General features: G+C 39.3%; 1 protein-coding gene across 1 annotated transcript; it reads right to left on the bottom strand.

Moving 5' to 3' along the window:
* Positions 1 to 560: 560 nt before the first annotated feature.
* umodl1 (uromodulin-like 1) lies at positions 561 to 15,931 on the bottom strand. Its single transcript, XM_018692123.2, is given in 18 exon segments — positions 561 to 1,393; positions 1,395 to 1,507; positions 2,116 to 2,200; positions 2,288 to 2,444; positions 3,805 to 4,041; positions 4,983 to 5,143; positions 5,326 to 6,197; positions 6,288 to 6,425; positions 7,171 to 7,390; positions 7,533 to 7,645; positions 8,164 to 8,421; positions 9,390 to 9,659; positions 10,441 to 10,581; positions 12,157 to 12,343; positions 12,554 to 12,681; positions 13,600 to 13,758; positions 14,025 to 14,267; positions 14,465 to 15,931. Coding segments are annotated over 18 exon segments (3,633 nt in total). The 5' UTR covers positions 14,541 to 15,931; the 3' UTR covers positions 561 to 1,318.
* Positions 15,932 to 15,940: the final 9 nt, after the last annotated feature.

Consider the following 15,940-nt stretch of genomic DNA (forward strand, 5'->3'; position numbering starts at 1 on the left):
TCCATCATTCCCTCCATCCCCTCACTTGGGCTGTTGCCATAGAGACAGGTTGCTAGGTCTCAGACAGTGGAGCAGAATGGGTTAATTAGGAGGCGGAGCATTTGCAGCCCTCCAGATGGTAGTACACCCTCCTTTGCCACAGGTCTCCAGGGACCTCCTCTCAAAGAGAAAGCCTCTCTTATTTAGTATTCAGTCCCTCACTGTCGATCTAGGAGCTGCATTTATGACCCTGTAGTCAACAATGTGGGATTATGGGAAGTGTGGGGAAAAACCAGACCCTCCTCTTCAGCTCCGCTGAACTGAGAAAGGCTTATGGGAAATCTTTTTCTTAACCACTGATCTGATTAAAGGTTGAATGTGATACCTCTGTTCCCCTCAAAGACCTCCACCTCAACCAAAAAGGACAGATGTAAAAACTAAATAAATAATGTTGGCTATAATATCAGTCTAATACCTTCAGCTGTCCTCTGTAAATACTGTAAACATTTTGTTTCCGTGAATGCAGGAAGCCATTTTGCATTGTTTTAGAGGTGAAGAACTATACCAGTAGCACCCCCATGTGTCTGCATTCATACACAACATGTTTATTGTCACACCACTTACAGCACAAATTCAGAGTTTGCACAAGTAAGAACAGAATAAATATTTCAGATGTATAACAAATAGAACACTACAAGTATAACTGTAGAAAAATAGCAGCTAAAAGAACATGTGAGAACTGTGTACGAACATTTCTGTAAATGGCATATTTTAAGGATACTGGCCTACATGAACATCATTATCTATACATAAATACACAGTACAAACTATTGTAGTGCAAACTCATTACAAATGTAGTGAAATGATCTCTGTGCCTGTTATCAATTTTGTGAATGTAATTTTCCCTTCCATTATCACATCTCTTGCTCTTATTGTGAAATGTTTTACTCACATCTACAGGCAAAATGTATTTAAAACATTCATAATGAAAACATGTGACTCTCAAAATATGTTACAACTCATACATATAATGGTATGTTATTTAATTACAATGTATTCCTAAAATATTTGTAGTCTCTATATTTGATATTGCAGTATGCAGCTACTACTATCATTTTAATATCTCAAATACATTTGGGGAGGGGGGGGGTGTAAATATAATTTGTACTTCATTGATTGTTTCATGTGCAAAAACTTGCAATATTTAGTGAGAACGAATGTAAATGTAAATAGTGCAACAGTGACACCTAGTGGCAACTGTACTGTAATTGCTTGCTAAATTTATTTCCTGTTGCACTTTCCCAATTCTGTGACTTTAGTTGTGGGTGCTGCTGCACCTCTAGGTGTTGAAGACAAGGTAGGTGAAGTTCTCCTGTTTGGGTTTGACACTGAAGTTGTAGTGTCCAATGCGGTTTCCTTTGGTAGTAGAAAAGGCAGACAAAACCAATGATGAAGAAGAGTGACAGTCCGATTCCAAGACAGGAGAGGCCAACTATATGAAGAGTGTTAAATTCTTCGTCCAAGGACTCTGAAAGAATATGAGTCAGGTTAAAGCAGTAAAAGTCAGTGAGCATACAGGAAAAAGGAAAACAAGTAGATTTATCTGAAAGTGGCATGGAAAAGTCAATACTTTGAATAACAAAAGAGGATTATATAAAGAAAGATTATATAAATACTGTGACTACAGTTACAAAAAGCTGAAATGTTCTTTCATGAAAATAGATAATTCACTTCAAATACCTCAATTATATTTCATCAGGTTGTTCATGAGAATGTTTTGGAATTTGCTTCCATTTCCATTAAGCTACTCCTACTAAACCTCTCACCACACTGATAAAAACAGCAGCACAACTGCCATAATTCAACAGCTAAATGGCCCATTCAGATTTTAAAATGAAGAGACACTCAAGTTTATAATGGACACTGAAAAGTTGAACAGCTTCTCTGCTACTTAAAACTAACCATTTTGTCAGAGGCAGAGTAGAAGCTGGAGTGTCATTGTTACTTCATGTGGAATTAAATCCAATTTTTGCAGCTAAAAACATTTCTATTTTTAGCAGAACTACACATCATAACAGAAGGGCGAAATGTTTTATGGTAGACATTGTTATTCTCTGTAAGAAAAAAAAAACTCACCTTCATCTGATCTAAATAGAGGTCCTGAAGTACCGAAACCTGTTCCAATTGTGTTTAAAGATCGAGCTGTTCTTTGCAGACAGTCCTGCAAGAAAACATGAGCGAAGATGACAAAGATGTTCTTATCTTATTCTAATCTTGGAATTTAATTTTCTAAATAGGATGTACTCACAGGCACACAGCTATCTGATCCAATGTTCACACAGATGTGGACCTGGCAGTGTAGGTAAACCACATTCTGGTTGACAAAGGAAAATATCTGCACAGACACTCGAGACGTGCTGGAGTTGCCATTCATCAACACTTTGGTGTACGGGTTCAGGGAACAGCTGTGGAGACAAGGAATTGGGAGACTGAAACAGCAATATTTTTTGTAGTTTTTGACTGCATCTGTGGTTATGGTTGTAAATGGTGTATAAACTGACTATAAAACTGTTGTAATATTTTCATCTCATTGCTAAAAACATGGAAAATTGTCTGACGTTGATGCCATTGTCACAGTTTTTTAAGTTAACACAATATACCCCAATATAGTACAATAGATTGTTGATTTATTGTTGTTGTTTTTTTAGATTTGCATTTCATTTGAATTTATAGACTTCTACCTGTGGATCACAAAATGTTTCCACACAGAGTTGTTACTTTGTAGGGGGCATATGAATTTAGCTATGAAGCACATTTTGCCTTATAGTTAGCCATTTTAGAAAATACACTGATTCACTTTCTTGCTCAGTGGTAGGTGAGAAGATTTATACCACTCTTGTGTGTGTGTGTGTGTATCTTTTTTTATTGAAGCTGCAGCCACTATGTGGTTAGCTTGGCTTAGCATAAAAACTGGAAACAAGATCTAACAGCTGTTTCCAGTAACAACATCCCCCTACCAGCACCTCTAAAACTTATAGTATAATTAATATGTTATACCTTGTCTGTATAGTCCATACAAAAGTGTAGACTAGAACCAGGCTAGCTGTCCACTGCTGCCACTCTCTATGCGAAGCTGTAGCTTTATATTTTACCGACAGATAAGAGAGCAGTATTGATCTTCTCATCTAACGCTCAGAAAAAAGTTAAAAGCAAGTTTTCCAAAATGTCATTCTATTCCTTTAAGAGAACAGCAAGATAGTATTCTTATAATTTGATCTTGGCAGTTTGGTATCATCTTAAATACTAAATTTTATGTTTGACTCATCATGATAAATTACGGAGGAGTCAACATATTTGTCACAATATTACAGAATTTTTATTCAGCAGATTTCAGCACATGAGATAGCACATGTTCTCAACCTTTTTTAGCTTGTGACCCTATTTTTAGGTCCCAAAGACCACCCAGCAGTTAGAGTGTTGTCATGGAAATCTGAGAATCTGTTGCATTAGTATTTTATTTTGAAACACATGGAGGGAGCTCCACATTGATTAAATGAAAAATGAAGTCTAAAATTATAGCAGTTTTTTACCCCATAATCTTGAGATTACAGGTTAATGTTTGTTTTCTTGTGATAGATGTAATTATCTTGTTACCTTTTTTTTCAAGTTCAATTTCCTGATATCATCAGATTAGCAGCGATAGTAATACTATTAGTAAAATAATTATAATTAAAGTAAGAGAAAGAATAAATGTATTAATAATAATAGTAAAAAATACTAACAGAAATAGAAATATTGAACATAGTGCTGTATGTAGAAGCAGACCTGTTCTCCAGGAAGGTGTAGGTGGGGGTATCTGCAGGGTTTGGGGTAGGAGTAGCCCAGCACTTGTTGATGACCACATTAATCTGCTCAGAGGAAGGGTTCAGGCTGACCTCCACCACCACGACCTCATTAGAGGACAAGCTGTAGTTGTGGGGTAAAGGCACTGTACCGTTCATCAGCTGCACTGTCACCTGGAATGACCCCAAGCCCATGATGACATCTTTGATCATGTTATACCTGAAGACGGGTGAGAACAAAATACATTCAGCCATGAATTCAACTGGAACACACTCCAAAAAGCCAAACAGTACAAATGACAAACTGTTATTCACAAGGTGCCAGCCTATTTCTTGGTTGGGACCAGTTGCCAGGCAACCAATGAAGATTTAATTGTGTTGCACCAGCCATTCATAAATCCATTATTTAGTTTGAATGTAAAGTCCTTACTACAAACTAGTAAATTTCCTTAATCAGGATACACCATTAAGAAATGCCTTAGCTCGTGAAGAATTTTGGTAACATAACTTTAAATAATGTTTTATTAATGTCTGCCTACATGGGTAAGTTTTACAGTTTAGAATTAGTAGGATATGCCTGATGATTAGCTCTGTGATGGACTGGCCATTTGTCCAGGGGTGTAGCCTGCCTCTCGCCCAGTGTCAGCTGGGATTGGCTCCAGCCACCCTGCAACACCTACGGATAAGCAGTATAGATAATAGATGGATTATGCAAACCTTACTGATGTTATTTGCTCATTTAGGTTAGTGAAATGTTACTGATATTTAACATGGCAACACCTATGCCAATCTCCCATTCCAAATGTGGTAGAACAAGAGATTGGTAGCATGAACGTGCAGCAGACAAATCTGCAAAAATGATGTGATGCAATCATGCCAACATGGAGAAGAATCCCAAAGGAGTGTTTCCAGCATCTTGTGGAATCCATGCCATGAAGACCTGAGACTGTTTTGAGAAAAGTGTTATGTTCAGTATCGATCTGCAGTGTAGCTGCTGTTTTAAGAACCACTTGTTCACTTAATGATTTAACAGTGACAAAGTTCTATATCTGTTTATCTGATTTCCTCATATGCATGTTTGCCAACTGCTTCAGCAGTTCTAAGACTATTTTGAAAAATGCTATAGTGTGCTGACTTATCATGACAGAAAATAAAGCATACCCCATGGAGCTGAAGTCAGCAGAGATAAGCATACTCTTCATGTAGGTACACATGATGGGGACCTCAAGCTGTATTCTGGGCACCTCCACTGTTCCACTAGGTGAGGTGTATGGTTCCATGGTGCTGAACAGGGTTACAGATGTCGTGTAGTAGGTGTCATTCTAATATATGAGACGTTGGAAGCAAATTGGGATCAGTTTGGGTTCTTCACCAGAGTTAATGCATTTCAGCTGTAGAGACAAAGTACTGACATGCATAGCATTTACCTAGCTCGGAAGAGTATTAGAAAAGGCAAAAGTTTCCCGAATGCATTAATATTTTAGAAAATAAAATAAAAACTCACTTGCATAAGCCTAGTGTCACACTCATTCCAGCCCACAGTCAGCTGGGTATGGGTGGCATTGCCTCCATTGACTCCACAATCCCGCAAGCCCAAGTATAGGGCGCTTTCATTGATTTTGTTGTTTAGAAGAAAATCCCTGGCAACTGTCACAGTGGTGGCAGCAAGCCTGCACTGGACTGAGATGGCCCCTAACATAGAGACACTGGGGACAGACCTGTGGGCAGTAGCATTGGTTGTAGGAGCTGGAACGGTTGTAGTGGGGTTGGTAATAGTGGTTGTAGGGGTGGAAGTCACAGAAGTCACTGCAGTTGTGGTTGCAGGGCTGGTGGTGCTAGTTGCTGGGGCAATCATTGCTGTTGTAGAGTCTGTAGTGCTAACTGCAGGGTCAGTAATGGCAGTCGTTGGGGTAGTAGTGGTGGCTGTTGGGGTAGTAGTGGTGGTTGTGGTGGTGGTGGTTGTTGTGGTGGTGGTGGTTGTTGGGGTAATGGTGGTGGTGGTTGTTGGGGTAGTGGTGGTGGTTGTTGGGGTAGTAGTGGTGGTCGTTGGGGTAGTGGTGGTGGTTGTTGGGGTAGTGGTGGTAGTCGTTGGGGCAGTAGTCGTTGTTGTTGGAGCAGTAGTTGTAGTAGTAGAAGTGATAGTTATCAGGGCAGAAGTGGTAGGTGCCGGAGAAGTGGCAGATATTGGGGCAGTAGTCATTGCTGGGGCAGCAGTGGCTGTTGTTGGGGCAGTAGTGGTAGTTGTCATTGCAGGAATGGTGGTTGCAGTGGTAAAAACTGGATCACTGGTTGTGGCTGTCATTGGAGAGAAAGGGGTGGTGCTAATTGTAGAAAATATTGTGGGTGTTGGTGACGGTGTCTCAGAGGTAGCAACTGCTGCACAAGACAAGATTTGATGGTTACAAAATGCAAAAACATCCTGTTATTATATCTGAGTAAAAACACTACCATACTGTCAGACCCTACCTTGACAGGCTCGTCCAGGCTTTCCTGGGTTGTTGTCTATAAATCCATCCAAGCAAGCACATGTGTAAGAGCCCCAGGTGTTTGTACATATAGCCCAAGGGGAGCAGTCATTTTCCCCTGATGTACATTCATTAAAATCTACAAAAAGAAAAAAAAAAAAAAAAAAAAAGGACTCGGTGAGTCAGTTTTTTTGTTCATAATAGACAGACATGACCTAGCCTCCACACTACATTTTTGTTTGTCTGACTCTTGTTTGAATTTTGCAGAGCTTTTGATTGTGTATGGACACACAGAGGGTTATTGTTTTAAGGAACAAAATAGAAAGAAAGTTTTGTCTTTCAGGAAAAAAACTGTAGAATGTCAAAGGAGAAAAGACCAACAAAAAAAATTTGTAGTCATTATTTTACAACATTTATGGGTCATTGTGATCAGCACTCACAGGCATGTTCCAGCAACTGTGTGCACTCCCATAAAGTTAATGGTTTCACAAGTTTTTATTTATTTATTTTTTTTAAGATGGTCAAAATATAGCACCTTATCCCACAATGCAACTCAATAGTGTAATTTGTTATACACTCTGTGCCTGGTAAATGCCTACATTTTTTCAAATTGAGTTCATCAGGGTTTTTTCCATACTTTTGAAAGCTTCCTCCAGAGCCACAGAAAGCATAGCTGTTTTCATAAACTGAGTAACACTATTGTAACTAATCTAAACTGATCTTGATGTGCTAAATCAAACTAAGCTCCTTTATACAGAGCACCTTAGCCCCTCTTTTTGTTTGAATCCTTTTGACTCACAAGATACATCATGAGATCATTGATACACTCCTACCTACCTGGTTTTAATAAACACATGTTTAGAACAGAGAGTAGAGAGACATACCATCTATGCTTGTACTGTTTCCATCCACAGTGTACAAGGAGCTGTTCTTCAGGGAGCTTAGAAGAGCCATGGACATATTACTGATGTCTTGGCTTTGACCAGGGGGGAAGATGATCACAAAGTTGACCACCACACTGCCCACTGAAAAGCCTGTGATCTCGATTCTCACCTGGCCCAAATCCACCATGGCCTTCATCTCTGGAGACAGAGACTGGTAGATCTGTCAGTGGCGAAGGAAAGAACAGTCAGAGTTATGATGCATGAGTGGATGAAATAATTAAACTTGCCCTGTTAACTCAGTGAAATGGATGTATGTCATTCTACTGAATTCTGTAACAGGATAAACCTTGTAATATGCTCACCTCCTTGATAATATTCGCACTGAGGTTTCTGTAGGCCTGGCTGCTGGTGTTGTGCAGGTCAGCAGTGAACTGGATGTTGGTGATTCGAGCTGTGGCGCCAAGAGTCTGAGCATCTACGAAGAAAAGATTTACTTGGTACAATAAATGCATTTTCCACAACAAAATATCAGCCTTCTTACCAGCCTTGGGCCTACTGGTTAGAGAAAGAGTCTTTTCTTCGTCACACATTAGTCATTAAGGGCAATTTTATCAGTTTACTTGTCACTTCCTGGGGGTAGTAATCAGTGGTTGTATCTTAACCTATTTTAAAAAATCAGGAAAAGTGTAATTCTTCCCTTCCCATGCCTGAGGAAAAATCATCCTTTTGCTGAAAAAATATTGTAAAAATTCCACAAAAAGGAAAAACAATCTGCCATTTTGTCAATTTATACTGATCTAAAATTTCCATTCTGAGCAACAGCAACAAATGAACAGCTTATCTTTTTTAATCACTGACTATAATATTTTTATTAAAAATTATATTTACCATAAGTTGTGGATTCCCATCACAGAGCTGCTCTCTGCACAAATTGAAGCTTGACACAACTGTATATGATTAAAAAGATGATACAAAGCTTCTATCAGTTCTCACCTGTCTTCACTGATATGCGAAGCGGGGATCCTTCGCTTCCGCAGGCACAAGGTGTTACAGTAACGTTATAGAGCACCCCAGGGATCAGGTCCCTCACCTCCATCATGGTCTGACTGGTTTCCAAAGAATGAATGACCCTCGACCTATTGCTTACAACAACCCGGTAGATCTGGTTTGTCTGAGACTGGCTTGACCAGTACACACAGAAGGAGGTTCCAGTGACGTTAGACGAGGCTAAGGTAGTGATGCTGGGAGGAGCTGGAGGGTGGTGGTGGGTAGGAGGGGAGAGACAGGAGCAATGAGGAGATTTATCATTCATTCATTGCAGTTAAAGGAACAGTTTGACATTTATTGGGAAATACACTTTTTTGCTTCCTCACAGAGTTACATGTTAGTTACATGAAAAGACTTATACCACTCCCATGTCTGTATGGTAAATATAAGGCTATAGGTAGCAGCTAGTTTGCTTAGCTTAGCACAATGACTGGCAGTGGGGGAAGCAGATAAGACTGGCTCTGTATGAAAATAACAAAATCCACCTACCAGTACCTTTAGAGCTCACTAATTAACATGTTATGTCTCGTTAATTTAGTCCTTTGGGAGACTGTTTGATCCAGTGCGTGGGAGACAGTCCTACAAAAAAGCTCGGGGGAGCATCTGTGTGCTGCTCTATAATGGAGGTGGGGAAATTAACCAGATATACTTGCCAAAATCAGCCAATTAGTTTTCATCCACAAAGTTGGTTGTGTCTTGTAAAACTGAAAACTACTGTTTGAAGACAATAAAGCATAAATCTGACCCGCTGTTGAGGGACAAAAAACATCCACTCCAACTACAGTTCTCACTAACCATCAGCCTTCCGCCTCAGGGGGCAGTAATGAAATTTTTCGGCCCTCATTACTGCCCCCTGGGCCCTCCAGAGGCCTGGTACAGCTTGTGGCACCATAATGAGGTGAAGAGGACAAAACTTACATAAATGGCACAAAGGTGAGATTTATACTTTATCAGAGTTTTTTTCCAAACATGTTTTTACTAGAGGATGATTTTCATCAAAAGGTGTAAAGTTACACAACATTTAACTCATCAGTATCTTTGAAATATAATGCTTTCGACAAAATCAGGGATTTCCTCTCAGAAAGTCACAGTTTTCTGTTTGAACACAACAAATAAATCATGATTTGATTGGATTCTACGCAGCGTTGAGGTAGAAATAAAATATGTCTTACAGCATGTAGTTGTCAGAGGAAACTCCACAGTTGAGCTCATGCTGGTATAAGGTGCAGAACTTGTCCACTGCTGAGCATGTGATGAATTATAAGGGACAGAGCTTGTATTACTCAGAGCTGTAATCATGCTGGTCTCAGAGGAGTTGACGATACCAGTGGTGATGCTGTCTGGAGGGTCCTGGGTGGGGTAGGAAGCTGGGTTGAAGGTGGTGTTCATGGGTGGCAGGTAGGTTGACGGGGTCTCAGTAGTGGTCCACACCGTGACGTCAGCTGGGAAGAAAGGACAGAGAATAATGTTGAAATCAAATTAAGTTTTAGCTCCTCTGTGTGTACAAATATGAGAGTTTGTACCCATCTTCCAGGTCATGTTTGTCTTACCACCATAGACCTTTCTATACAATGTGATCCTAATAACAAAGTGAAGGCTTAACCCAAAAAAAAAACTTCAGCTCCCTCTTTCATTTTCTATCTTCAGCTTTGATCTTGTTAGCTGCTGGGATTCTCTATGACACTCAACCCATTATGCACCCTTTAGCATATTTGACAAAACTACATACAATAGTGAGTGAGTAGAACTTGGCAAAGACTGAGACTGAGAGATGTAAGATTTATAACACTGACTTCACACAGCTGCGCATTGGTTTTATTCAGTCCTGGGGAAAAGCTCCCTGATGAAGCTTACAGTGTCTCCTAACTGTAATCACTGTCAGAGTAACATATCACACATGATGCACGTGATGTGAGAAGGCCTGTTACATACTGTTTTTTAGGGGTTTTCTAAAGTGATTAGATAATTGAAACCCCCCATAAGTTACATTATTAAATGATGAAGTTATTAAATGATGAAATGAAGAAGGTCTCAGAGAAAAGTATGGATCTAATGCAAAAAAAAAGTTGCACGGGATTGGATGGAAATCTCCAGATTCTATTTCAAAACATTAGCGGTGCTGTGCATATATATGTATATATATTGGAGGAGACAATTAAATCTTTCATTTCAGAACTACTATAAACATGGTATTGGGTAGATTAACATTTGTTACCCTTTTACCTGTACAGTGGGCTCCAGGGTTGCTAGGATCAACATCAATATATCCTTGGTGGCAGGTACACTGGTAGGAGCCCTCTGTGTTGTCACAGTGTGCCTGAAGGGAGCACTTGCGGAGAGAGGACTCTGAACATTCATTTATGTCTGCAATTAGAGATACAGATGTGTGAAAAGTTTGGATTGGAATAACATTTGCATGTACAGTCCAAATTGTAAGTATTTGGACAGCAATACATTTTTTGTTCTTTAGGCTCTGAGAAGAACCATGCAGGAGAAGTAGTTCTTTTAACACACAACACAACAAAGTTGAGGTGCTCAAAAGTAATTGTGTAGATACATATGAAGCCAAACAAAATCATCATATTTAATATTTTTGCTGGGGTCATGAACAGTTCCTGTTTCACACTTTCCTCTTTCCATCATTTTGATAGAGGTTCTTTTTTAATTTCATCAATCCATACATTTTTGTTCCAGAACTCTACTGGTTTCTTTTTGAATGTTTCTGTGAACTGCAGCCTGGCCTCTCTGTTTTTGAGTTTTACCAGGAGTTTGCATCTTGTGGTGAATCCTCTGAGATTATTGTCAGGAAGTTTTCTCTTGATTGTTGACAAGCAAACATGTACGCCTACATCCTGGAGACTTCTTGACTTGCTGTACAGTCATAAAGGCTTTTTTTTTTTCTTCACCATGCAAATGATTTTCTGAAAACTGACAGTCATGTGTTCCTCAGTCTACCATTATTTGCTATTTTCTAGTTTTTCTGCATGAACCTGTTTTTTTAAATAATGTACCCAACAGCTGATTTTGGCAAAAACAACTACCTTTGATGTTAATCCGTTGAACTACCTTTATCTCTTTTTTTGAATCTCCCTTTCTTTTATTTTCTTCTTCACTGACATGGTCACTCTAAATGGCAACTCTCAACTCTCAGTCAACTCTGACCCATGAGTCAACTCTTTTATGCAAGAACTAATATTGAAACAACACCCAGCTGGCAGGAAACATTTAGTAGCTGAGTGTACAATTACTTGTAAACTTTTGAGTTGGGATTGGAGAACTACTGTATGTGTTAAAACTGAAACTGAGACTTGGCACTTAAAGGTAGTGTCCATCCATCCAAAACCTATTAAAAGGATCTCAGGTAACAATAATAAAATTACATTGCCCAAGTTGTATTCAATTCACTTCATTGTATCTTAAATTTAAAGTAAGTAACTCAGAGGTGCCTGACTGTAATGAAAGTACATATTGTTTTGGCATTAGATTGCACCCACAGTGTAGAGAAGGAAATTAATTATCTGTGAGAAACATTTTGAAGGCAGCTTGCTGTGTATTGAGTGTGTGTGCATGATGGTGAGGTTGTTATTGTGTCTTTTGTGCAAGTATGACTAGTTCATGATTAATATCTGTGCGTGCATGTGTGTATGTGTGTGTGTGTGTGTGTGTGTGTGTTTGTGCACGTGTGAGTGTGAGTATGAGTGTGCATGCGCTCGCTCTGGTGTTATTTTCCGCTATTGCAGGAAACATCCCACAGATGACTGTCACTCAAATAGAAGTGGTGGGAGAGAGAAACTGTGGTGCGACTGAGTCATTTTTTCCTGAACACCGAGTTCTCTGCAACATGAATCATTCTCAAAGCTCTACAAGAATGTCATTTCTCTGAAGAAAAAAAGAAAGTCACAAGTACCTTCATAGAGACAAACAATTGTGTGTCCTCACCTTCAACTGTCACAGATGACACTTCCTGTATGTGTTTGAGAAGAAGATGCAGCTTAAATGTGACATTGTACAGTGAAAGAGTATAGTTGAAGTTGATCAGCAAAGAAGTAGCAGTTCTGTATGGATGCACAGGCCATGAGCTGAGGTAACAGACTGAAACATCATCAGATTCCAAAGCTCCAGTCACCTAGTAGACACAAAAAAGACACAAAAGATATTTTCTAATAAACAGCATCATCAGAGAAAGTATTATGATATTAGTAGTTGCAATAACTGTCCAGTGGTTGTAGCAGCATAGTCTTAGTGTAGTCATTTTATATACAGTATGCAGCAAAAGTCTTAATTGTGATAGCAGAGGCAGTTGTAGTAATAACATGAGCATTAACAGTGCTGTTACCATCGCTTGTAGTAATCGTGTGTGATTCAGAAGACCTTTATCCATAGACATCAGCTGCTGGTAATCTGTCTTCACTGTCACTGTTGCATTCCAACGGTATCCTCCATTCTCAGAATAATTAGCTGAGCCTGAAAGTTAAATTAAATGGGTCAGTTCACCCAAATCACAAAGAAAAGCCATATTTTCTCTCTCACACCTTATGGTGTAGTCGGGGTACTGTGAATGATTTAGAGTGAGGAGGACAGCTGAACCTCAACCTCACTTTTTAAAAACATGTTGAAATGTTTGGATTTAATTGCCCTGGTATTGAAATAAAAGTATGGAAATCTGTAAAGCACCAGTGAATTTACCTTTTGGTAAAAAAAAAAAAAAAAAAAAAAAAAAAAAAAGAGAGAATGTATTCTACATAGATTTCACTGGGACTATTTCCTCAGTAGAAACTAGTTCCAGTGAAAATGGTAGGCTACAGAGTTGGCCTGTAATTATTCCAAGTGACTGGGACGTGTTTTTAAAGAGACTTGGGCTATTTTAACCATTATACATATACCATTATATTGGGGGAAAAAAACAACACATTCCTCATATTAGAAATGAAGACTTGAATTCATGAGCAATAAAACACACCCTTGGTCAAATCAGTACACTCAGGGATTTTGCCACTACAGCCTTAATTGGTCTGGCATGACCAGCAGTGTATGGTGGTTAATAGCTAATGTTAGCAAAATTCAGAGAGATTTTGTTGTGTAACAGATATAACTAAGTCAGCTATACTAACTTTATGTCTTCTGGCTACTTATGCTACTGTTACACTACATTTTAATGTGAGCTATTATACTGCAATTGTCACTTTAGCTACATTTGCATGGTAAAAGTTATACTCACTTTAAATGCAGTGTTTCATTACAACAAACATAATTGCCTTCACCACCTACTTTTATAGGATTTGGGTGAAAAGACCCCTTCACAAAAGCATGACTTTATGGAAGAAACCATCCTAGCAGTTTACTTTAATAACAAATAAAAGTCCAGTCAGGATGTATACTAACTTGCAGGATGACTGCAGAGAGAGCGGCCCAATATCTGGCAACATTTTTGCCAGCCTGGGCAGTCCATGTCCCACTCACAGTCCTGAGATCTGGGATACAATCCATCTGCAGTTGGACAGGATCCTGGCTTGGCAATGAACTCCCCACTCCTGTTTACAGCTTCATTCAAGGGAAATAACATGTTACAGCCATATATTAGCAGCAAGATATTTGTAGCAGTGCAGTTTCTGTGCTTCCATCTGGTGTCCTGCACACAGCACCACACAATGAAAGGTCGTCCTGGTTGCTTGACTGTCTACCACACAAATTTTGCTGGTGTTATATCATCGAATATTACTAACACAAAGACAATTGAAATCTAAGCGCAAACAGACAGTTGTGATCTCCAAACCCAGAGATGCATAGATAATGTTCAGTATACTCACGCAGGGCACAGTAACGACCGACTTGTACATAGCCATCGCAACACTTGGTAACCTGCTCCATCACTGTCTTGTACTCAGTCTGGTGGATCATCTTATAAAGTGTGACGGTACATGTCTTCCAGAGGAGCCAGCCACCACAAGGCTTTGTCACAGTATAGGGGACCTTATGCACCACCAGAGAACTCACAGTCCTTGTCTCATTACGAATACAGAGATGGTAGCCAGATGGAGACAGACTATTTCCTGGAACAAAATATATCTTGTCAATTTTGCTGTTTAGTATCTGGCTGCACATCAACAATCCTCCTATCATTTGTAACATTAAAAATGTTGAAAAGAAACTATAGGTAAAACAAGAAATATAAATCCTTATAAACACTATATTCTGATGTGGCAGTACATCAATTTCATGTTAATCCGTCATCTGCATAGAGGCCTACCTTCATACACAGTATTTTGTCCCCTACAGAGAGCCAGCAGAGCCACGGCCACCCAGATGGAGAGCATCCAATTCATTTTTCACAGATCAGAATCTCAGCCCTATATTTAACGGCCACATTGTACGTGCATGTGTCTCTTTGAGATGATGCTAACTCACTGTTCAGGGTGTATTCAAAGACCAAATCCTCTGTGGCTCTGTCTTCCTCCTCCCCTCGTTGCACCATCAGTCCCTGATGGACCACAAAATCATGGCAGCCAGTGTGTAACTATTAGATGAATATGAATGTTCGGAGTTACGCTGTCAGTGCACTGAAATGACATTAATTTGTGCAAGTACATTACAATATTCAAACAATCTGATATCCTGCATAATAATTTATGGCGGTATGACAAGCTAGTGCTAAGTTTGTGGCATGACTGTATATTACAGAAAAAAACCTTTGGTTCACATGATTTTCACAAAGGAATCCCAGGCCTTGTTTTCATTTTTGTAGAATAAATACGTTGTCATTTTACTCATTCCTTAGCAGTATTAGGGTCAGTAAACATGTTTATGATGCCAGGGAGAGAGAGATGAGGGATGGGAGGAGTCAAAGTCCCTAATGACTTGGTTTCCACACAGGTAACCATGGCAGTGCTTGCTATGCTGCTGGCATTAACAGCCTGTGTCAGCCATTAATATCAAGTAAGGAGGAGTGAGAAATTCCCTGCCATTTTCCCACATCTTCATTCTGAAGATACGAAGGAGCAGCGGGATGCTTTGGCTGCGAAAGAAATGTTCTGAAAAAAGACTTCATCGAGAGTCTGTCATGACTTTGACATGAATGTGAATATATATCCACATTTGATGAAAGAAAATTCATACAGATCCTAAGCATTCTTTTAAATTATTTCATGCATATTTTTTATCTATTGTAAATGTACTGATTAATATAATGGTGCTCCTTTTATTGTAATGAGGTGTGAAAACTGTGCCTGATTAAACTTCTCTCATTAAGTGATAATGATGTCTTTACATGCTGGTGTGCTGGAGCATGTGGATGTAGGGAGGTGCAGGGCTGCAGGCACAAGTCAACTAAGGTCACAACAAATTAAATAGTTACACCACAAAAAAACAAAACAACAACAACAACAAAATACAAATCACCACAATCGAACATTGTGTTATAAAACTAAAGATCATCAGGACAGGTGAATTCAGTCTTTACACACCTGACTGAGTTATGAGATTGTTGCCAGGTACAGTAGCTGACAAGGCTTTCCAGGAAGAGACCTGTTGGCCAAATAAACATAGCAACAATTCCCCACTGGATGCCAGTAATGACACAAATCTACTGCCATGCTATTGTGACTTCCATTCAGTCACGGGCCTAATTAGTTTCATTGGGGTTAGGGGTGTATGTAGTTACACGCATCTCACAGCTCATACCTACCAAAGACCTACCAAATATATATATATATATATATATATATAT

The sequence above is a fragment of the Lates calcarifer genome, linkage group LG20 (assembly GCF_001640805.2).
Source record: "Lates calcarifer isolate ASB-BC8 linkage group LG20, TLL_Latcal_v3, whole genome shotgun sequence".
NCBI lineage: Eukaryota > Metazoa > Chordata > Actinopteri > Centropomidae > Lates > Lates calcarifer.